At 40.4% G+C, this 22,306-nt stretch overlaps 2 protein-coding genes, 2 long non-coding RNA genes and 3 pseudogenes across 4 annotated transcripts; 6 read left to right on the top strand and 1 right to left on the bottom strand.

Moving 5' to 3' along the window:
• Positions 1–3,952: 3,952 nt before the first annotated feature.
• On the bottom strand, positions 3,953–6,565 carry LOC121805024. Its single transcript, XR_006051242.1, has 3 exons — positions 6,430–6,565; positions 4,689–4,980; positions 3,953–4,616 (listed from the first exon to the last, which is right to left on the bottom strand). It is a non-coding gene; the product is annotated as an uncharacterized LOC121805024 (long non-coding RNA).
• On the top strand, positions 4,036–8,101 carry LOC121805022 (sucrose synthase 7-like). The gene is made up of 14 exons (XM_042204769.1): positions 4,036–4,158; positions 4,250–4,382; positions 4,526–4,680; positions 4,764–4,956; positions 5,039–5,157; positions 5,256–5,472; positions 5,552–5,647; positions 5,752–5,925; positions 6,008–6,124; positions 6,230–6,396; positions 6,486–6,710; positions 6,800–7,366; positions 7,451–7,589; positions 7,681–8,101. The coding sequence occupies exons 1-14, from the start codon at positions 4,079–4,081 to the stop codon at positions 7,945–7,947; spliced, it is 2,649 nt and encodes an 882-aa protein (XP_042060703.1). The 5' UTR covers positions 4,036–4,078; the 3' UTR covers positions 7,948–8,101.
• Positions 8,102–8,159: 58 nt separating this feature from the next.
• On the top strand, positions 8,160–9,846 carry LOC121805023 (organelle RRM domain-containing protein 6, chloroplastic-like). The gene is made up of 4 exons (XM_042204770.1): positions 8,160–8,498; positions 8,794–8,862; positions 8,977–9,083; positions 9,516–9,846. Exons 1-4 carry the CDS (start codon positions 8,246–8,248, stop codon positions 9,606–9,608), a joined length of 522 nt encoding a protein of 173 aa, XP_042060704.1. The 5' UTR covers positions 8,160–8,245; the 3' UTR covers positions 9,609–9,846.
• A 3,144-nt stretch (positions 9,847–12,990) lies between these two features.
• LOC121804972 lies at positions 12,991–14,450 on the top strand. Its single transcript, XR_006051230.1, has 4 exons — positions 12,991–13,289; positions 13,358–13,720; positions 13,894–13,946; positions 14,309–14,450. It is a non-coding gene; the product is annotated as an uncharacterized LOC121804972 (long non-coding RNA).
• Positions 14,451–14,472: 22 nt separating this feature from the next.
• On the top strand, positions 14,473–17,008 carry LOC121803829 (annotated as a pseudogene).
• Positions 16,069–19,566, top strand: LOC121803828 (annotated as a pseudogene).
• On the top strand, positions 18,627–22,124 carry LOC121803827 (annotated as a pseudogene).
• The last annotated feature ends 182 nt before the right edge of the window (positions 22,125–22,306 follow it).

The following is a 22,306-nucleotide window of genomic DNA, read 5'->3' as shown; positions in this document are numbered from 1 at the left end:
TTTGAAAAATTTGTCTTTTTTTAAAAATGATTCAAACACAATTTCACAAAACTATCTCAGTTCTTAGGTCGGATAATGGTAGGGAATTTGTCAATAAGGACATGGAAGACTTTTTTAAGACACACGGGTTAATTCACCAAACCACATGCCCTTATACACTGGAACAAAATGGGGTAGCTGAGAGAAAAAATAGAATTCTTCTTGAAATAACTCGAGCTTTGTTTTTTGACTCAAACGTCCCAAAATTTCTTTGGCCCGAAGCTGTTGCTACCTCAGTATATCTTGTTAATCGTCTTCCTATAAAAATACTTGACATGAGAACACCCCTTCAAGTTCTTTCAAAAATTGACAAAAATTCCTGAACCTCTTATTCTTCCGCTTAAAATTTTTGGATGCTCTTTCTATGTGCATATTCCGAAACACGAGCGAGCAAAATTTTCTGCAAGTGCCGTGAAATGTGTCTTTCTTGGATATGGAATTAATTAGAAGGGGTATCGATGCTATGATCCGTCATCTAGGAAAATAATCACCACTATGAACTGTAACTTTCTTGAATGTGAATATTTCTATCAAACCCAATTTAGAGGTCAGGGGGGGAGTAGGAATAGCCTAAGGGATATGAGTATTGTTGTACCTCCAAGTTGGTTGGTGCCTCAACCAAGCAACTCAGAGGAGAAACTAACAGAACAAGCTAGCGCCATCGCCGAGCAGGTCATATCTACTATAGACCCTCCTTAGTCAACCACACCTCAGTCCAATTCTCCTCCAGTGATATCTGAGGTAAATCCTGAACCTGATCCTGAAAGTACAGTTATTACTTCTGACAATTTTGGTATAGATGAAGTCATCGCTATCGATGGGGATACAGGTCGATACATTCTTCCCCAATGTAGCACTCGAGGGATTCCACCCAAGAGGTACAATCCAGAGAAGATAGGGGCTAAAAGCAAATACTCAGTGGCTAATCTTGGTAAAGCCAATCTCACAGAAATGGCTAGAGCATTAACAACCGCTCTGTATGAAGAAGAAGAGATTCCTCAAACCGTTGAAGAGGCTATGAAAGTGCCTCATTGGAAAAAGGCGATGATGGTAGAAATTAATGCACTAATGAAAATCAAGACATGGGAAGTATGTGTGAAACTAGAAGGTGTGCTAGCTGTGGGTTGCAGGTGGGTCTTCACCATAAAAAGGAGACCAGATGGGTCGATTGAGCGATATAAGGCAAGGTTGGTATCAAAGGGGTACACTCAGACATATGAAGTCGATTATGCCGATACTTTCTCACCAGTTGCCAAGATGAACACAATCAGGGTTCTCTTCTCTATTGCGGCCAACAAGGAGTGGCCTTTACACCAGTTTGATGTTACTAATGCCTTCCTACATGGTGAACTTTCAAAACCAATCTATATGGAGGTCCCACCCTGTTTCTCTGAAGACTTTGAAGGTGAGAAAGTATGCAAGCTCAAGAAGACGTTGTATGGGTTGAAGCAGTCGCCTCGAGCTTGGTTTGGGAGATTTACCGAGGTAATGAAGAAGTATGGGTATCGACAGAGTAATTCTGACCACACTCTGTTTTTGAAGAAAAGGGAAGGAAAGATCACCTGTCTTATCATCTATGTAGATGACATGATTCTTATTGGCGACGACGAAGAAGAAATCAAGCAGCTAAGACAGAATCTATTTTCAGAGTTTGAGATGAAGGACCTTGGACTACTAAAGTATTTTCTGGGGATAGAAGTATTGAGGTCCCAAAAGGGAATTTTCATTAATTAGAGGAAATACGTTCTTGACTTGTTGGCAGAGACTGGAATGTTGGACTGCAAGCCAGCAGATACTCCTATGGCTTAAAACCATGGCTTGCAGATAGTAGAAGGAACAGAACCCACTCATCGTGCAAGATACCAACGTTTAGTTGGGAAGTTGACCTACTTGTCCCATACTAGACCTGACATAGCCTATGCAATTGGAGTTGTAAGTCAATTTATGCACAAGCCCCAAGCAGCCTATTGGGAAACAACACTACGGATCGTTCGATATCTGAAGGGAACACCCGGACATGGAGTAACGTTCAAAAAGCATGGACAGATGAACATATACGGATACACAGATGCTGATTGGACAGGAAATTCGAATGATCGAAAATCAACTGCAGGGTACTTTACATTTGTTGGCGGCAATCTAGTCACCTGGCGAAGTAAAAAACAAAATGTGGTAGCTTTGTCAAGTGCTAAGGCAGAATTTCGAGGGATCAAAAGTGGTTAACTGAGATCCTGTGGCTAAAAAAGATAATGACCGAGTTGGAGTTGATGTCCCAGGACCCTGCAAACTGTTCTGCGACAATAAGACAGCCATCAGTATATCTAAGAACCTAGTGCAGCATGATCAGACAAAACATGTTGAAGTAGATCGACACTTCATTAAAGATAACATAGAGGCGAAGGTCGTGGAACTACTATTTGTCAGATCTGAAGACCAACTAGCTGATATTCTCACCAAGGCTGTGGACTCAAGAAGTTTCCATGAAGTATTGGGCAAGTTAAGTATGGACGATCCCCTTACTTAACTTGAGGGGGAGTGTTGGAAAGAAATAAAAAAGAGATCAAATCACAAGGGAATAATTCAAGGAGATATGAAATTGATATGGTAATTGGTAATTACCGTGTAATAGGCAATTAGAATTAGAGTAAATCTTTACCTTATTTTGTATAGTTCACACCCTATATAAAGGGATGTATACAATGAAATAAATCAAGTTGAATAAGAATTAAACCTTTGAACAGTTCATGTACCAAGATTGATCTTGACGTAGCATGCATATGAAGTTTTTAGATGTGTGTTTTCTGCACTAATTTTGAGTTAGGTAGGGCGTTCTATTTATGAGATTTGCTCATTTAATAATCGTGTCACACTATGTGGTGTTGTATTTTTGAATTCTACAAATGGTCACTTATGTATTGATGAGCCATTAATACCCTACCCGATAATGAGTGTATCTGTTATTTAACCGATCGCGTAAGTATATTTCACTTTATTTATCCAAAAATGCATGATGAAATGTTGCACATTGCAAGTGATATTACCACTCTACGAGATGTGTATTGTTACAAAATCACAAGTAGATATACTGAAGTAGATTTATTTATTTATTTCGAATCTCTACGTTGTAATCCGGATCCTGGTGTGTTCATTACAAAGACCCCTTAAAGGATGTCTGGATCCAGATTATTGGGTCGGGTCGGGTCGGGTCATCCCCATATTCGTGCAGAACTGCGGATTATCATATGAGTCTTGGGCTTGGTATTGGGCAAGACTCAAGTCATACAAAAAATCAATATAACAAAACCAAATTTCATGATATACTAATTAAAAATGTGCATATGAACAATTATACACCCACAAATAACACTATCATATTCCAATTAGTACGCGACTGTTATTAACTATGGTATCATATTAAATTCGACAACAATTCATCAAGTACAAAATGCTCTATTAGCAAGAAATTAGTGGGTTGTCTCACGTAAGTGTCTCAAAAGAATAAAAACTAGATCCTATAACTTTTTCTAAAGCAATATCGTAATTCAAAAAAGGTTACTCTCTTTTTTTCGTTAAAATGTCCACAACCACTACTTATGGGCATTCAATGAGTAACTCAACATAAAAATTTTGGTTTGAACTCAAACGTTTCAATCACAATGTGGCCACAAGTGAGCTGTGAACTTCTTAAAGAAAAGAATATATTTCCAACACATTAAAAGAAATACTTTCCCTCCACTTTTTAAATTGGTAGGGCAATTAAAGGAGGCAAACTCCTGTGAAATTTTACCTGTTTTAAAAAGTGAATTCGTTTCTTCAAGACAAGTTTCTCTTCCCCTCAATCAGCTCAAAGAATGTTCTTTTCTCTTGGGGCTTCCATCAGCAATTTGCAGCAGCCTTCTCAATTATTCCAACATGCATCTCAAAACACATGTCATTTTCATCTCCTATATAAGCTATCCCACAATCATGTCCGAAAAACAGATAACCCTACAAACTTCCCTTCTTACAAAGACACCTTTCCAGTCTTTCATCAAGTGTGATGGCTTCAGCTGCTGCAGTGGATACTATGCCCGATGCATTGAGGCAGAGCCGGTACCATATGAAGAGATGTTTCACTAGGTATACAAATATATATAAATGATCCGTGTAGATGGCTCTTTTACTGTGTTGTGAGGATTTCTGACCTTGTTGGCTTTCTTCGAAATTGAAGGTTTACTGAAAAGGGAAGAAGGCTGATGAAGCTCCAGCATTTGCAGGAGGAGATAGAGCAGACCATTGAGGATAAGGCGGAAAGATCCAAAGTTATGGAGGGTACACTTGGTGATATCTTGAACTCGACGCAGGTAAGGGTGGTGGTTTTGCACATTTCTGTACCTTTTTGTTATCCTGCTCCTGGGCCACATTTCTAGGAGCTGATACTCGAGGCTCTAGCATAATGAGATCTGCTTCCAAGTACTAAGTATTCATCTTCGACATTAATATGCAGGAAGCAGCAGTCGTGCCACCATATGTTGCCTTTGCAGTAAGGCATAATCCTGGCATTTGGGACTATGTGAAGGTGGAAGCTGACAGTCTTTCTGTTGAAATAATCACATCAACAGATTATTTGAAGTTCAAAGAAATGATATATGATGAGAACTGGTGAGTACCTGATAAACCTTAAGTCTTAATTTGTAGAGGATTTTTCCCAGAGCTTGCAAAAATAATGTTTTTATTTTCCACAGGGCAAATGATGAAAATTCTCTAGAGATAGATTTTGGAGTATTTGATATTGGCACTCCAAAACTGACTCTATCGTCTTCAATTGGGAATGGGCTTGGATACGTCTCTAAATTCATGACATCGGTGCTTGGTGGGAAACCTGAGAGCGCAAAGCCTTTGGTTGATTACCTGTTAACTCTTGAGAGAAATGGAGAGGTAGGGGAGTTGATCAGACAGAACCTGCAGAACGAAAAGATACTTATTACATCCATAACTGTTTTGGAAATTCCTTTTGCAGAAGCTTATGATCAATGAGACTATTGATACTGTTATGAAGCTTCAAGAAGCATTGGTAATTGCAGAAGTTTTCGTATCTGCAATGCCTAAGGACACTCCATACCAGAATTTTGAGCAGAAGTAATGACCTCATTTTCTTTACATAGTCCATATTTTCTAGAATGAGAAGGGGAAAAATAAATTGAAATATAACTTCTTCAAATCTATACATTCTCCAGGCTTAAAGAATGGGGATTTGAGAAAGGGTGGGGGGATAATGCAGAAAGAACTAGGCAAACAATGAGGATACTCTCAGAGATAATGCAAGCACCTGATCCTGCAAACATGGAAGCATTTTTCAGTAGGCTTCCGGTCATATACAATGTCGTTGTCTTCTCTGTTCACGGCTACTTTGGACAAGCAGATGTCTTAGGCTTACCTGACACTGGCGGCCAGGTGAACATTCCATTTGTTTTATTAGTCAAGAGTAGTACTTTTCAGTGTGAACTATGCTGATCAAGAAATACGTCAACAGGTGGTTTACATCCTTGATCAGGTGAGAGCTATGGAGGAAGAAATGTTGCTAAGAATAAAGCAGCAAGGTTTGAATGTCAAGCCCCAGATTTTAGTGGTGAGTGTATTGATAAAATAGTAGCTAAAGTGACGTTTTGATAATCTTTGGGAACGTCACTAGAGGTGTAGATGGCTAAAGCTGTTTTGTGCGTGTTTATGCAGGTCACTCGTCTAATCCCGGATGCAAAAGGAAACAAATGCAATCAAGAAATGGAGCTTATTGAGGGCACAACACACTCCCACATTCTCAGGGTTCCATTCATTACTGAGAAAGGAGTTCTTGGACCATGGGTGTCTAGATTTGACATTTATCCTTACCTGGAGAGATATGCTCAGGCAAGCTCTCAACACGAACTACACTGAAACGAGTTTCTTACCATGAACTAATCAAATTCTATGTGTTCTTTCATGGCTCTAGGATGCATCAGAAAAGATTGTTGAGCTAATGGAAGGAAAGCCCGACCTTATAATTGGAAACTACACAGATGGAAACTTAGTCGCTTCTTTAGTGGCTAGCAAGCTGGGAGTGACTCAGGTAAGCATTTAAACAACTTCTACTGCAATGTGAGTGGGGTTATGTATGTGTTTACGACTTCTAAAAGAAAATAACATCCATATATGTACATGTCCTTGATCCTAGGGAACGATTGCTCATGCTTTAGAGAAGACAAAATATGAAGATTCAGATGTCAACTGGAGGGACTTGGACTCAAAATATCACTTCTCCTGCCAGTTCACAGCTGATCTCATAGCAATGAATGCCGCAGACTTCATAATCACAAGCACATATCAAGAAATTGCAGGAAGGTTAGAAAGCTTAAGAGTTTTTCAGAATCTTACATTACCAGCAAGTAGAAAGTTTAAGGTTGCCATTTACTGATCTTTCAACCTTTCAGCAAGAAACGGGCAGGACAATACGAAAGCCATGTTTCGTTCACAATGCCAGGGCTTTATAGGGCAGTTTCAGGCATTGATGTATTCGATCCCAAGTTCAACATTGCCTCCCCGGGAGCCGATCAATCTGTCTACTTCCCGTCCTCTGAGAAACAGAAGAGATTCACGAAATTCCAATCTGCCATCGAGGAACTGGTCTACAGCAAGGTGGAAAACGACGAGCACATGTAACTCTATAAACTTGATAAAGATAAATAAACTCATTCTTCTCCCAAAATCATCCAACTGAAAAACTAACTTTGTATGTCTTGGCCAGAGGATATCTTGCAGACAGAAAGAAACCAATCATCTTCTCAATGGCAAGGCTAGACATTGTCAAGAACATTGCAGGACTAACTGAGTGGTATGGCAAGAACAAGAGGCTCAGAAACTTAGTAAACCTTGTCATTGTAGGTGGATTCTTTGATCCATCCAAGTCAAAGGACAGGGAAGAAATGGCAGAAATCAAGAAGATGCATGCCCTCATTCAGAAATACCAACTCAAGGGCCAGCTAAGATGGATAGTAGCTCAAACTGACAGATATCGCAATGGTGAGCTATACCGTTGCATTGCAGACACGAAGGGAGCTTTCGTGCAGCCTGCATTGTACGAAGCATTCGGCCTGACAGTGATCGAAGCCATGAACAGCGGACTGCCCACATTTGCAACCAATCAAGGAGGGCCAGCAGAAATCATAGTTGATGGGGTCTCAGGCTTCCACATCGATCCCAACAACGGAGATGAGTCCAGCAACAAGATAGCTGATTTCTTCGAGAAATGCAAAGCGGATAGCAGATACTGGAACAAAATGTCTCATGGTGGCCTCAGACGAATTAATGAATGGTAATACACGCAGCCCTCTCGCTTGCACATTTACACAAACACATTGTGATCACATCTAAAATACCCATCTTTGCTCCCACGCAGCTATACATGGAAGATCTATACAAACAAAGTTCTCAACATGGGATCAGCCTATGGATTCTGGAAACAGCTAATCAAAGACCAAAAACAAGCGAAGCAACGATACATTGACATTTTTTACAATCTCCAGTTCAGGAAATTGGTGAGTTTACCAAAATTCAAAACCCTCATATTCTTCACCAACTTAACTTTTGGATGAGTACGGTTTTTAATAAGCTTGGTAAATTTGGTAGGCCAAAAATTTGTCGATCAGCGAAGAAACCAAACCGGCAACTTCATCGAAGACTCCAACACCCAAACCGGCGGCGCCAAAACAAGAACCGGAGCCACCAGCTATAGCTCCAGAGCCCAAACCGGAGGATGAAGACACAACTTCGACGGCTATTGAGAGGTTGGGAAATTCGAGAGCATCACCATGCGCTTGCCACTGGTTTTGCCTGTGCATCTCTTCCGCCATTGTTATGTATGCTTTGTTCAAGATGTATTCGATGATCAAATGATCAAATGATCAGTTTCTCTCTTTCTTTTCTAGCTTACTAGAATAATCTTCTTTTTCTTCTTGAAATAAATTGTTTCTGAAATAAAATTGAGGGAAGTAATTATGTAATTTTGTAAAAATAAAGCTGGAGGGAAAATATGGTTGATTCATTTTTACTCTGTTCGTCGTTATTTGCAATATCGCCTCTCAAAGGGGCGAATTTGGGTTTTACTCAAACTTTAGGGGCTCTAAATTAAATTATATCAACAAATTGAGTGCCTAATCGACTCAATCGCCAAACAGAAGATTAGCCGGAGAAGATGGCCGCTCCCGCTCTCAGTCACCGCATTCTACCGCGTCGATTTCTCACACCACAGCCGGTATCTTCAGTTACGTTGGTAGTGCTTGAATCGAAAAGATGGTTTCATCCTACATTCCCCTCTCTGTTATCCATCCACAACAATCCTCCACACTTTCCCCCAAATTTTAATTTTCGCGTATCTTCATGCCTTGATTCTCCTTCGTCAACGCCAAGAACTAGATTGAATCCTTCTAAAAGGCTATTCGTTAGTGGTGAGTTGTTACTCATTATCTATGCGGCTGATTTCGTGGATAATTTTGAATTTGAGTGCTTCAATTTTATAATACTGACTTATGATTGAGTATCTGTATCATCAATAAGAAGCCATTTTTTATAAATTCAGTATTTTTATACCAGAAAGCATATGTTAGCAAATCAGCTGCATATTATTTGATAATGAATACGAGATAGAAAAATCAAGTAAGCATGGTTTTATTGTACGCTAATGTTCTTGAAAGATTACACTATGTGCATCCCAGATGTTTGATTTATTGTCTTGCTCTACAGGTCTCTCATTCCGGACAACGGAGGAGAGTCTAAGAAACGCATTCAAAAACTTTGGTGAACTCATTGAAGGTGAAAAGATTATTTTTAAACTCGATTTAGTTTTTGGATTCTTTTTTTCGAAATCAATAATCCTGGTGAATTTTGTTAGTTGTGATAAAGGATGATATGTGTTGGTTATTGTAGTAAAGTTGGTGATGGATAGGATAGCGAATCGGCCTCGAGGTTTTGCATTCCTGCAATATAAGACGGAGGAGGAATCCAATAAAGCTGTTGAAGGAATGCATGGGAAGGTTCAGTCTTACTTCTCAATCTCATTCATCAACTCCTCCTCTCTGAAACATTAGATTTCGATACAAACGAGCCTTGTTTTCTTGAGCTACCGACCATCTTCTTGCATTTGAGAATAGGGTAAATTCTTGAAGATAGGTGTGTGTTATTAGAAATTTCAGAAATGCATAGGAACAAATACAGAAATGTATGATAATATTTTACATATTCCATTCATTTAGATTTATTCCTATGTAGGATCTAAAAGCATAAGCTGGTAGAGTGAAATATGATTTTGATGCACAACATTCATGAAAGTAAGTGGGAACAAAAATCTATGGTTTTTAATTTCATCTGATCATTTTGCCTCTCAGAATAATGCAGTTGGTGTTGCAATGTACTGGTAAAGACACAAAGTAACTAACCGGCCTTGTCTGATTTTGACTCGTCTGCAGTTTCTGGATGGGCGGGTTATCTTTGTTGAGGCAGCAAAGCCTAGGGCCGAACATGGGCAAGAGACGAAGCAGCAGAGCCCCAGGCAGAGGTGAAGATGATACCAGTGCTTGGCCGGGCCAGACAAGGCGACAGCGTGCTGATCAGAATGTCGTCACGCCCCACTTGTGATCAAGGTGTATATGATGAGGTTAAGTGTTACATCTTTGCCTTCTCCATGTTCTTCACAACCTTGTTCGATTACTCCTACATTGTAATTGCATTCAAATATTACTTCACCAATGTATCCAAAACTAATATAACAGGCTAGTATGACTGCATTTGTCGACTAAACAACAAACGCACAACAGTTGCGGGTCTCGAACAGCAAGAGCGGATGTAGGAAAATATCGCAGACGGAGCTAAAATAAAATTTCAGGAAAAATACTAAAAGCATAAAAACAAAAAGAAGCGAAATTTCAGATAGCTAAGTTTCAACGTCGGCAGTTAAAAACAACTAGTGTTATCACTCGTGCTATGCACGGGACAAATGATTTTCAAATAATAAAAATATATTAATGGCTAAATATATTAAAATAAAAAGTTAGAGTGGAGAATATGAATATAATAAGACAAAGGATAAATTAGAAATATGCTTCCATTTCAGAAAATGTAATAAGACATTAGAAAAATATGTGTTATAGTTGAATAAAGGAAGCATATGGTATATAACACTTTATTAGATGTATTTATATCCGTACACTATATATTTGGAAAACACAAAAGTAAAAAATTCTGTATAAATTTGATCATGATAACATAGTACTCCCTCCGTCCACTATAAGCGATTAACATGTTTTTGGGGCATCCCACTGAAAATCTATTAAAATGGTAAATGACTCCACTACTATGTAATGTGCCAAAATGATAAAATGACTCCACTACTATGAAACGGATGAAGTAGATTTAAACTCAATAAAATATGAGTGTTAATGAGTTAGTTGAGAGTGAGGTCCACTACAAAAGATGGTAAAAGTAAAAAGTGATAAATTTTTAGGGTCGAACAAAGTGAGAATAAGTGACAAATTTTCAGGAATATGGACAGTAGTATTTTTTTATAGAATTTTACTAATTCAAGAGATTTGGTGTATTTAAAGAATTTTCACAAGTTAATATATGAAAATATAAACAAAATTTGCAAACAATTGAGTATGTGTTAATAACGAAATAATTTTACTTCCAGGTATTAATTACTTTGAATTTACGTTAGATAATTTATTTATAATTAAGTTTCAATTATATATGCATCTTTCAATAAAATTTAGAAGAACCACTTTTCTATAAAACTACTCGAATTCATCAAGTTAAAGATTTATTTTACTATATATAACAATTTCCAATAATTATACCTATATTTTAAAATTAAAAATCTAATAAAAGACAAAATAATAATATACAAATTTAATTACAAAAGAGAATTTAAATTAAAAGATATTATCATTACATTTAAAACATAAATATAATGATAATATAGCCATAAAACCAATTTGGAACTCTAAATTTTTATAAATTTTTAATCATAAAATTCAACACAAATAAAGCCCAAATAATACACTTCATAAACTAAAATACCAACACAAATAAAGCCCAAATAATACACTCCTTAAACTAAAATACCAACACAAATAAAGCCCAAATAATACACTCCTTAAACTAAAATACCAACACAAATAAAGCCCAAATAATACACTCCTTAAACTAAAATACCAACACAAATAAACCCAAATAATAGTACTCCTTAAACTAAAATACCAACACAAATAAACCCAAATAATAGTACTCCATAAATTAAACCCTATATGAAAAAGCGGCGCCTCCCTCTCCCCCCAAATCGGCGCTGCACTCTCACTCTCATCTCCCTCTTTCTCTCTCAATTGGAGGAATTGACTCGTGCATCGCCACCACGCCGGCAAGCCCATCAACCTGCATCGCCGCCACGCCTTCCGCACTGCCTCGCCGCTCCTCCATTGCCCTTCCTCTGCCGGTCTCCTTGTCCGTACTTTTGCAGAAAATGACGTCCGACGATGAGGGAATAGAGAGAGTTGTGCCTTAGGGTGTATTGTAGAACGGCAGCTGATTCTCCCAACACCCACTCCACCGGTCTGCTCGCCCGGAGAAGACAGCCGAGGACGCGGCTATCTCGGAGTTTGATCCCCACCGCGGCTGCTACTCGCCATCATCAAACGCCATCGTCTCCTGCAGCAGGTCGTTGGTCCGGATTCGTGAGCAGCATCGCGCAGCCGCAGACTTGCAGCCTTGCCGCCGATCAGATCTTTTCACCTTCTTTTTCTTCTTCTCATCTTTCTCTCTAATTGCATTGAAGTATTGTTATTTGTTTCTGTGTTGGGATATATAGAGATTTTGTTTGTATTGGTTTATATAGAAATTTGGTAAATAGTTTAAAGATTGGCTGGTACGCTTTGTCTATACTTGCAAGATTACAGCTTTTTATTTCTTGAAAATCGTAGCACAACTGTTATTCACTCAATTTTTCTCTCTTGGAAACCGCTGAAAATATAGGCTGCAGTATAAAAAAAAAAAAATCAGAAAATAAACTCCAAATTTAGCCAACTGGATTTACCCAAAGTGCCCTCTCACATACTGTAATTTTTTCCCGCCAAAAGGGGTAAATTTGTCTTTTCATTGAACCGGTACTTTAGATTATGATAGATGATAGATTGCATGAATCCGAATCGAATTCTATTTTAGCAAGAAAATGTCCGGAAACACAATTGTATGCAAAAAATCTTCTTTCTTAGTGTTGCTCCAAAAAATCTTGGAGATGCTCTTACAAAATATGCTGTACTTATATTCCCTGCCATAAATTGAGTATGCAATCACTTTAATCGTAAGTATTCAATCACTTAACTTTTCATTTATAGTCCTATTGAAAGAGATCTTCACGTTATTCACGACGATGAGCAACAAGTAAAAAGAAAAAAAAAAGTTTGGCATATGATGCTGCCAAAAAAATTCGTGATTAATTATTTAGATCCATCCAGACCATTCGCACAGTTAGAAAAGCACATTTTTTAATCACATTAGTAGTAGTAGGGCCAAAAGGAATCAATTTATACAAGACAAACTCTAGAGTATGTGTTACTTTTATTACTTGATTAGAATAAATATTATGAGAAAAAATGTGCGTGTATGTAATCAAATGAGATCCTGTATAAGTTTCTTTTTCTTATAAAGTCTCTCGTCCATTTAACTGTACAATTTGATTTTTGCATGTAACGAGTAGACTTAATTAGATACATGAAGGGCATCCTCAAGAAAAGAGAAAGAATAAATTAAATTAAATATATTGATGGGAAAATGACGAGTGGCGAGTTAGAATGGCACGTTACAGAAGTAGCTTGCTACATGGCCTTCTCAGAGCACTTTGAAATATAATATTATAGTTTATATATATGTGCGTGTGCGTGTGCGTGTGCGTGTGCGTGTGTGTGGGATTGACGAATCATCATGGTATTGAGCAAGACCGCAGGCGACGCCGACGAGAATCTACGGTGCACTTTTCCCTTCCCCGGTTGAAGATTCCAGAAGGGTGGATGCCGAAGGAGGCTGCCTATCAGATTGTGAAGGATGAGTTAATGCTGGACGGCAACCCTCGCCTCAACTTGGCCTCTTTTGTCACCACTTGGATGGAACCCGAGTGGGATCAGCTCATCATGGCCGCCTTCAACAAGAACTATGTCGACATGGATGAGTATCCTGTCACCACCGAGCTTCAGGTTTCATTAATTCCCCCTCCATCCTCTTGTTTCCACAGATTAATTAATTAATTAGTTGTTCATTGCAGAATCGGGTGAGGCCGTGGAGCTTGTAGACGAGAACACCATCTGCGTTGCAGCCATTCTAGGATCCACTCTCACCGGAGAATTCGAGGATGTGAAGCTGCTAAATGAGCTCCTGAGAAAGAAGAACGAGGAGACGGGTTGGGACACCCCCATCCACGTTGATGCTGCCAGCGGAGGCTTTTCTTTATCCCGACCTTGAATGGGACTTCCGTTTACCTCTGGTGAAGAGCATCAATGTGAGTGGCCACAAATACGGCCTTGCCGGTGTTGGCTGGGTTGTCTGGAGGAGCCACCAGACGACCTTCTTTTCCATATCAACTACCTTGGATCTGATCAACCTACTTTCACCTTCAACTTCTCCAAAGGTCACCCACATTTAATATTGCCACCTTTTGATAGAAATTTCATCCGAAAACTAATTGGTGCTAGATAGAGCGACCAATTACACTTTTATAGTTTCACTCTCTCTTTACACCGATGTTTAATATTGTTATATTTTCTTTCATTTGCTAACACTTTCACCTCTCTTTTTTTGCAGGTTCTAGCCAGATCATTGCCCAGTACTATCAATTCATAAGACTTGGTTTTGAGGTACTTTTCCTTATTAACATATCCTTATATTTCATCAGTTCTTCTCCATTATTATTTGTTAGTTCTTGATACTCCCCATGTTCTGCTGTAAGCGAAACATTTCTTCCGGGGACGAGATTTAAGGAAATAAACTGTAGAGAATAAAGTAAGAAAAGTAAAAAGTGAATAAAGTAAATATACTTGTAATTGTCTTATATATTGATGGGAAAATGACGAGTGGCGAGTTAGAATGGCACGTTACAGAAGTAGCTTGCTACATGGCCTTCTCAGAGCACTTTGAAATATGATATTATAGTTTATATATATGTGCATGTGCGTGCGCGCGTGTGTGGGATTGACGAATCATCATGGTATTGAGCAAGACCGCAGGCGACGCCGACGAGAATCTACGGTGCACTTTTCCCTTCCCCGGTTGAAGATTCCAGAAGGGTGGATGCCGAAGGAGGCTGCCTATCAGATTGTGAAGGATGAGTTAATGCTGGACGGCAACCCTCGCCTCAACTTGGCCTCTTTTGTCACCACTTGGATGGAACCCGAGTGGGATCAGCTCATCATGGCCGCCTTCAACAAGAACTATGTCGACATGGATGAGTATCCTGTCACCACCGAGCTTCAGGTTTCATTAATTCCCCCTCCATCCTCTTGTTTCCACAGATTAATTAATTAATTAGTTGTTCATTGCAGAATCGGGTGAGGCCGTGGAGCTTGTAGACGAGAACACCATCTGCGTTGCAGCCATTCTAGGATCCACTCTCACCGGAGAATTCGAGGATGTGAAGCTGCTAAATGAGCTCCTGAGAAAGAAGAACGAGGAGACGGGTTGGGACACCCCCATCCACGTTGATGCTGCCAGCGGAGGCTTTTCTTTATCCCGACCTTGAATGGGACTTCCGTTTACCTCTGGTGAAGAGCATCAATGTGAGTGGCCACAAATACGGCCTTGTTTATGCCGGTGTTGGCTGGGTTGTCTGGAGGAGCCACCAGACGACCTTCTTTTCCATATCAACTACCTTGGATCTGATCAACCTACTTTCACCTTCAACTTCTCCAAAGGTCACCCACATTTAATATTGCCACCTTTTGATAGAAATTTCATCCGAAAACTAATTGGTGCTAGATAGAGCGACCAATTACACTTTTATAGTTTCACTCTCTCTTTACACCGATGTTTAATATTGTTATATTTTCTTTCATTTGCTAACACTTTCACCTCTCTTTTTTTGCAGGTTCTAGCCAGATCATTGCCCAGTACTATCAATTCATAAGACTTGGTTTTGAGGTACTTTTCCTTATTAACATATCCTTATATTTCATCAGTTCTTCTCCATTATTATTTGTTAGTTCTTGATACTCCCCATGTTCTGCTGTAAGCGAAACATTTCTTCCGGGGACGAGATTTAAGGAAATAAACTGTAGAGAATAAAGTAAGAAAAGTAAAAAGTGAATAAAGTAAATATACTTGTAATTGTCTTATATATTGATGGGAAAATGACGAGTGGCGAGTTAGAATGGCACGTTACAGAAGTAGCTTGCTACATGGCCTTCTCAGAGCACTTTGAAATATGATATTATAGTTTATATATATGTGCATGTGCGTGCGCGCGTGTGTGGGATTGACGAATCATCATGGTATTGAGCAAGACCGCAGGCGACGCCGACGAGAATCTACGGTGCACTTTTCCCTTCCCCGGTTGAAGATTCCAGAAGGGTGGATGCCGAAGGAGGCTGCCTATCAGATTGTGAAGGATGAGTTAATGCTGGACGACAACCCTCGCCTCAACTTGGCCTCTTTTGTCACCACTTGGATGGAACCCGAGTGGGATCAGCTCATCATGGCCGCCTTCAACAAGAACTATGTCGACATGGATGAGTATCCTGTCACCACCGAGCTTCAGGTTTCATTAATTCCCCCTCCATCCTCTTGTTTCCACAGATTAATTAATTAATTAGTTGTTCATTGCAGAATCGGGTGAGGCCGTGGAGCTTGTAGACGAGAACACCATCTGCGTTGCAGCCATTCTAGGATCCACTCTCACCGGAGAATTCGAGGATGTGAAGCTGCTAAATGAGCTCCTGAGAAAGAAGAACGAGGAGACGGGTTGGGACACCCCCATCCACGTTGATGCTGCCAGCGGAGGCTTTTCTTTATCCCGACCTTGAATGGGACTTCCGTTTACCTCTGGTGAAGAGCATCAATGTGAGTGGCCACAAATACGGCCTTGTTTATGCCGGTGTTGGCTGGGTTGTCTGGAGGAGCCACCAGACGACCTTCTTTTCCATATCAACTACCTTGGATCTGATCAACCTACTTTCACCTTCAACTTCTCCAAAGGTCACCCACATTTAATATTGCCACCTTTTGATAGAAATTTCATCCGAAAACTAATTGGTGCTAGATAGAGCGACCAATTACACTTTTATAGTTTCACTCTCTCTTTACACCGATGTTTAATATTGTTATATTTTCTTTCATTTGCTAACACTTTCACCTCTCTTTTTTTGCAGGTTCTAGCCAGATCATTGCCCAGTACTATCAATTCATAAGACTTGGTTTTGAGGTACTTTTCCTTATTAACATATCCTTATATTTCATCAGTTCTTCTCCATTATTATTTGTTAGTTCTTGATACTCCCCATGTTCTGCTGTAAGCGAAACATTTCTTCCGGGGACGAGATTTAAGGAAATAAACTGTAGAGAATAAAGTAAGAAAAGTAAAAAGTGAATAAAGTAAATATACTTGTAATTGTCTTATATATTGATGGGAAAATGACGAGTGGCGAGTTAGAATGGCACGTTACAGAAGTAGCTTGCTACATGGCCTTCTCAGAGCACTTTGAAATATGATATTATAGTTTATATATATGTGCATGTGCGTGCGCGCGTGTGTGGGATTGACGAATCATCATGGTATTGAGCAAGACCGCAGGCGACGCCGACGAGAATCTACGGTGCACTTTTCCCTTCCCCGGTTGAAGATTCCAGAAGGGTGGATGCCGAAGGAGGCTGCCTATCAGATTGTGAAGGATGAGTTAATGCTGGACGGCAACCCTCGCCTCAACTTGGCCTCTTTTGTCACCACTTGGATGGAACCCGAGTGGGATCAGCTCATCATGGCCGCCTTCAACAAGAACTATGTCGACATGGATGAGTATCCTGTCACCACCGAGCTTCAGGTTTCATTAATTCCCCCTCCATCCTCTTGTTTCCACAGATTAATTAATTAATTAGTTGTTCATTGCAGAATCGGGTGAGGCCGTGGAGCTTGTAGACGAGAACACCATCTGCGTTGCAGCCATTCTAGGATCCACTCTCACCGGAGAATTCGAGGATGTGAAGCTGCTAAATGAGCTCCTGAGAAAGAAGAACGAGGAGACGGGTTGGGACACCCCCATCCACGTTGATGCTGCCAGCGGAGGCTTTTCTTTATCCCGACCTTGAATGGGACTTCCGTTTACCTCTGGTGAAGAGCATCAATGTGAGTGGCCACAAATACGGCCTTGTTTATGCCGGTGTTGGCTGGGTTGTCTGGAGGAGCCACCAGACGACCTTCTTTTCCATATCAACTACCTTGGATCTGATCAACCTACTTTCACCTTCAACTTCTCCAAAGGTCACCCACATTTAATATTGCCACCTTTTGATAGAAATTTCATCCGAAAACTAATTGGTGCTAGATAGAGCGACCAATTACACTTTTATAGTTTCACTCTCTCTTTACACCGATGTTTAATATTGTTATATTTTCTTTCATTTGCTAACACTTTCACCTCTCTTTTTTTGCAGGTTCTAGCCAGATCATTGCCCAGTACTATCAATTCATAAGACTTGGTTTTGAGGTACTTTTCCTTATTAACATATCCTTATATTTCATCAGTTCTTCTCCATTATTATTTGTTAGTTCTTGATACTCCCCATGTTCTGCTGTAAGCGAAACATTTCTTCCGGGGACGAGATTTAAGGAAATAAACTGTAGAGAATAAAGTAAGAAAAGTAAAAAGTGAATAAAGTAAATATACTTGTAATTGTCTTATATATTGATGGGAAAATGACGAGTGGCGAGTTAGAATGGCACGTTACAGAAGTAGCTTGCTACATGGCCTTCTCAGAGCACTTTGAAATATGATATTATAGTTTATATATATGTGCATGTGCGTGCGCGCGTGTGTGGGATTGACGAATCATCATGGTATTGAGCAAGACCGCAGGCGACGCCGACGAGAATCTACGGTGCACTTTTCCCTTCCCCGGTTGAAGATTCCAGAAGGGTGGATGCCGAAGGAGGCTGCCTATCAGATTGTGAAGGATGAGTTAATGCTGGACGACAACCCTCGCCTCAACTTGGCCTCTTTTGTCACCACTTGGATGGAACCCGAGTGGGATCAGCTCATCATGGCCGCCTTCAACAAGAACTATGTCGACATGGATGAGTATCCTGTCACCACCGAGCTTCAGGTTTCATTAATTCCCCCTCCATCCTCTTGTTTCCACAGATTAATTAATTAATTAGTTGTTCATTGCAGAATCGGGTGAGGCCGTGGAGCTTGTAGACGAGAACACCATCTGCGTTGCAGCCATTCTAGGATCCACTCTCACCGGAGAATTCGAGGATGTGAAGCTGCTAAATGAGCTCCTGAGAAAGAAGAACGAGGAGACGGGTTGGGACACCCCCATCCACGTTGATGCTGCCAGCGGAGGCTTTTCTTTATCCCGACCTTGAATGGGACTTCCGTTTACCTCTGGTGAAGAGCATCAATGTGAGTGGCCACAAATACGGCCTTGTTTATGCCGGTGTTGGCTGGGTTGTCTGGAGGAGCCACCAGACGACCTTCTTTTCCATATCAACTACCTTGGATCTGATCAACCTACTTTCACCTTCAACTTCTCCAAAGGTCACCCACATTTAATATTGCCACCTTTTGATAGAAATTTCATCCGAAAACTAATTGGTGCTAGATAGAGCGACCAATTACACTTTTATAGTTTCACTCTCTCTTTACACCGATGTTTAATATTGTTATATTTTCTTTCATTTGCTAACACTTTCACCTCTCTTTTTTTGCAGGTTCTAGCCAGATCATTGCCCAGTACTATCAATTCATAAGACTTGGTTTTGAGGTACTTTTCCTTATTAACATATCCTTATATTTCATCAGTTCTTCTCCATTATTATTTGTTAGTTCTTGATACTCCCCATGTTCTGCTGTAAGCGAAACATTTCTTCCGGGGACGAGATTTAAGGAAATAAACTGTAGAGAATAAAGTAAGAAAAGTAAAAAGTGAATAAAGTAAATATACTTGTAATTGTCTTATATATTGATGGGAAAATGACGAGTGGCGAGTTAGAATGGCACGTTACAGAAGTAGCTTGCTACATGGCCTTCTCAGAGCACTTTGAAATATGATATTATAGTTTATATATATGTGCATGTGCGTGCGCGCGTGTGTGGGATTGACGAATCATCATGGTATTGAGCAAGACCGCAGGCGACGCCGACGAGAATCTACGGTGCACTTTTCCCTTCCCCGGTTGAAGATTCCAGAAGGGTGGATGCCGAAGGAGGCTGCCTATCAGATTGTGAAGGATGAGTTAATGCTGGACGGCAACCCTCGCCTCAACTTGGCCTCTTTTGTCACCACTTGGATGGAACCCGAGTGGGATCAGCTCATCATGGCCGCCTTCAACAAGAACTATGTCGACATGGATGAGTATCCTGTCACCACCGAGCTTCAGGTTTCATTAATTCCCCCTCCATCCTCTTGTTTCCACAGATTAATTAATTAATTAGTTGTTCATTGCAGAATCGGGTGAGGCCGTGGAGCTTGTAGACGAGAACACCATCTGCGTTGCAGCCATTCTAGGATCCACTCTCACCGGAGAATTCGAGGATGTGAAGCTGCTAAATGAGCTCCTGAGAAAGAAGAACGAGGAGACGGGTTGGGACACCCCCATCCACGTTGATGCTGCCAGCGGAGGCTTTTCTTTATCCCGACCTTGAATGGGACTTCCGTTTACCTCTGGTGAAGAGCATCAATGTGAGTGGCCACAAATACGGCCTTGTTTATGCCGGTGTTGGCTGGGTTGTCTGGAGGAGCCACCAGACGACCTTCTTTTCCATATCAACTACCTTGGATCTGATCAACCTACTTTCACCTTCAACTTCTCCAAAGGTCACCCACATTTAATATTGCCACCTTTTGATAGAAATTTCATCCGAAAACTAATTGGTGCTAGATAGAGCGACCAATTACACTTTTATAGTTTCACTCTCTCTTTACACCGATGTTTAATATTGTTATATTTTCTTTCATTTGCTAACACTTTCACCTCTCTTTTTTTGCAGGTTCTAGCCAGATCATTGCCCAGTACTATCAATTCATAAGACTTGGTTTTGAGGTACTTTTCCTTATTAACATATCCTTATATTTCATCAGTTCTTCTCCATTATTATTTGTTAGTTCTTGATACTCCCCATGTTCTGCTGTAAGCGAAACATTTCTTCCGGGGACGAGATTTAAGGAAATAAACTGTAGAGAATAAAGTAAGAAAAGTAAAAAGTGAATAAAGTAAATATACTTGTAATTGTCTTATATATTGATGGGAAAATGACGAGTGGCGAGTTAGAATGGCACGTTACAGAAGTAGCTTGCTACATGGCCTTCTCAGAGCACTTTGAAATATGATATTATAGTTTATATATATGTGCATGTGCGTGCGCGCGTGTGTGGGATTGACGAATCATCATGGTATTGAGCAAGACCGCAGGCGACGCCGACGAGAATCTACGGTGCACTTTTCCCTTCCCCGGTTGAAGATTCCAGAAGGGTGGATGCCGAAGGAGGCTGCCTATCAGATTGTGAAGGATGAGTTAATGCTGGACGGCAACCCTCGCCTCAAATTGGCCTCTTTTGTCACCACTTGGATGGAACCCGAGTGGGATCAGCTCATCATGGCCGCCTTCAACAAGAACTATGTCGACATGGATGAGTATCCTGTCACCACCGAGCTTCAGGTTTCATTAATTCCCCCTCCATCCTCTTGTTTCCACAGATTAATTAATTAATTAGTTGTTCATTGCAGAATCGGGTGAGGCCGTGGAGCTTGTAGACGAGAACACCATCTGCGTTGCAGCCATTCTAGGATCCACTCTCACCGGAGAATTCGAGGATGTGAAGCTGCTAAATGAGCTCCTGAGAAAGAAGAACGAGGAGACGGGTTGGGACACCCCCATCCACGTTGATGCTGCCAGCGGAGGCTTTTCTTTATCCCGACCTTGAATGGGACTTCCGTTTACCTCTGGTGAAGAGCATCAATGTGAGTGGCCACAAATACGGCCTTGTTTATGCCGGTGTTGGCTGGGTTGTCTGGAGGAGCCACCAGACGACCTTCTTTTCCATATCAACTACCTTGGATCTGATCAACCTACTTTCACCTTCAACTTCTCCAAAGGTCACCCACATTTAATATTGCCACCTTTTGATAGAAATTTCATCCGAAAACTAATTGGTGCTAGATAGAGCGACCAATTACACTTTTATAGTTTCACTCTCTCTTTACACCGATGTTTAATATTGTTATATTTTCTTTCATTTGCTAACACTTTCACCTCTCTTTTTTTGCAGGTTCTAGCCAGATCATTGCCCAGTACTATCAATTTATAAGACTTGGTTTTGAGGTACTTTTCCTTATTAACATATCCTTATATTTCATCAGTTCTTCTCCATTATTATTTGTTAGTTCTTGATACTCCCCATGTTCTGCTGTAAGCGAAACATTTCTTCCGGGGACGAGATTTAAGGAAATAAACTGTAGAGAATAAAGTAAGAAAAGTAAAAAGTGAATAAAGTAAATATACTTGTAATTGTCTTATATATTGATGGGAAAATGACGAGTGGCGAGTTAGAATGGCACGTTACAGAAGTAGCTTGCTACATGGCCTTCTCAGAGCACTTTGAAATATGATATTATAGTTTATATATATGTGCATGTGCGTGCGCGCGTGTGTGGGATTGACGAATCATCATGGTATTGAGCAAGACCGCAGGCGACGCCGACGAGAATCTACGGTGCACTTTTCCCTTCCCCGGTTGAAGATTCCAGAAGGGTGGATGCCGAAGGAGGCTGCCTATCAGATTGTGAAGGATGAGTTAATGCTGGACGGCAACCCTCGCCTCAACTTGGCCTCTTTTGTCACCACTTGGATGGAACCCGAGTGGGATCAGCTCATCATGGCCGCCTTCAACAAGAACTATGTCGACATGGATGAGTATCCTGTCACCACCGAGCTTCAGGTTTCATTAATTCCCCCTCCATCCTCTTGTTTCCACAGATTAATTAATTAATTAGTTGTTCATTGCAGAA

Source organism: Salvia splendens, chromosome 5, assembly GCF_004379255.2.
Source record: "Salvia splendens isolate huo1 chromosome 5, SspV2, whole genome shotgun sequence".
NCBI classification, from domain to species: Eukaryota; Viridiplantae; Streptophyta; class Magnoliopsida; order Lamiales; family Lamiaceae; genus Salvia; species Salvia splendens.
This window is presented reverse-complemented; position numbering and strand designations above follow the sequence as displayed.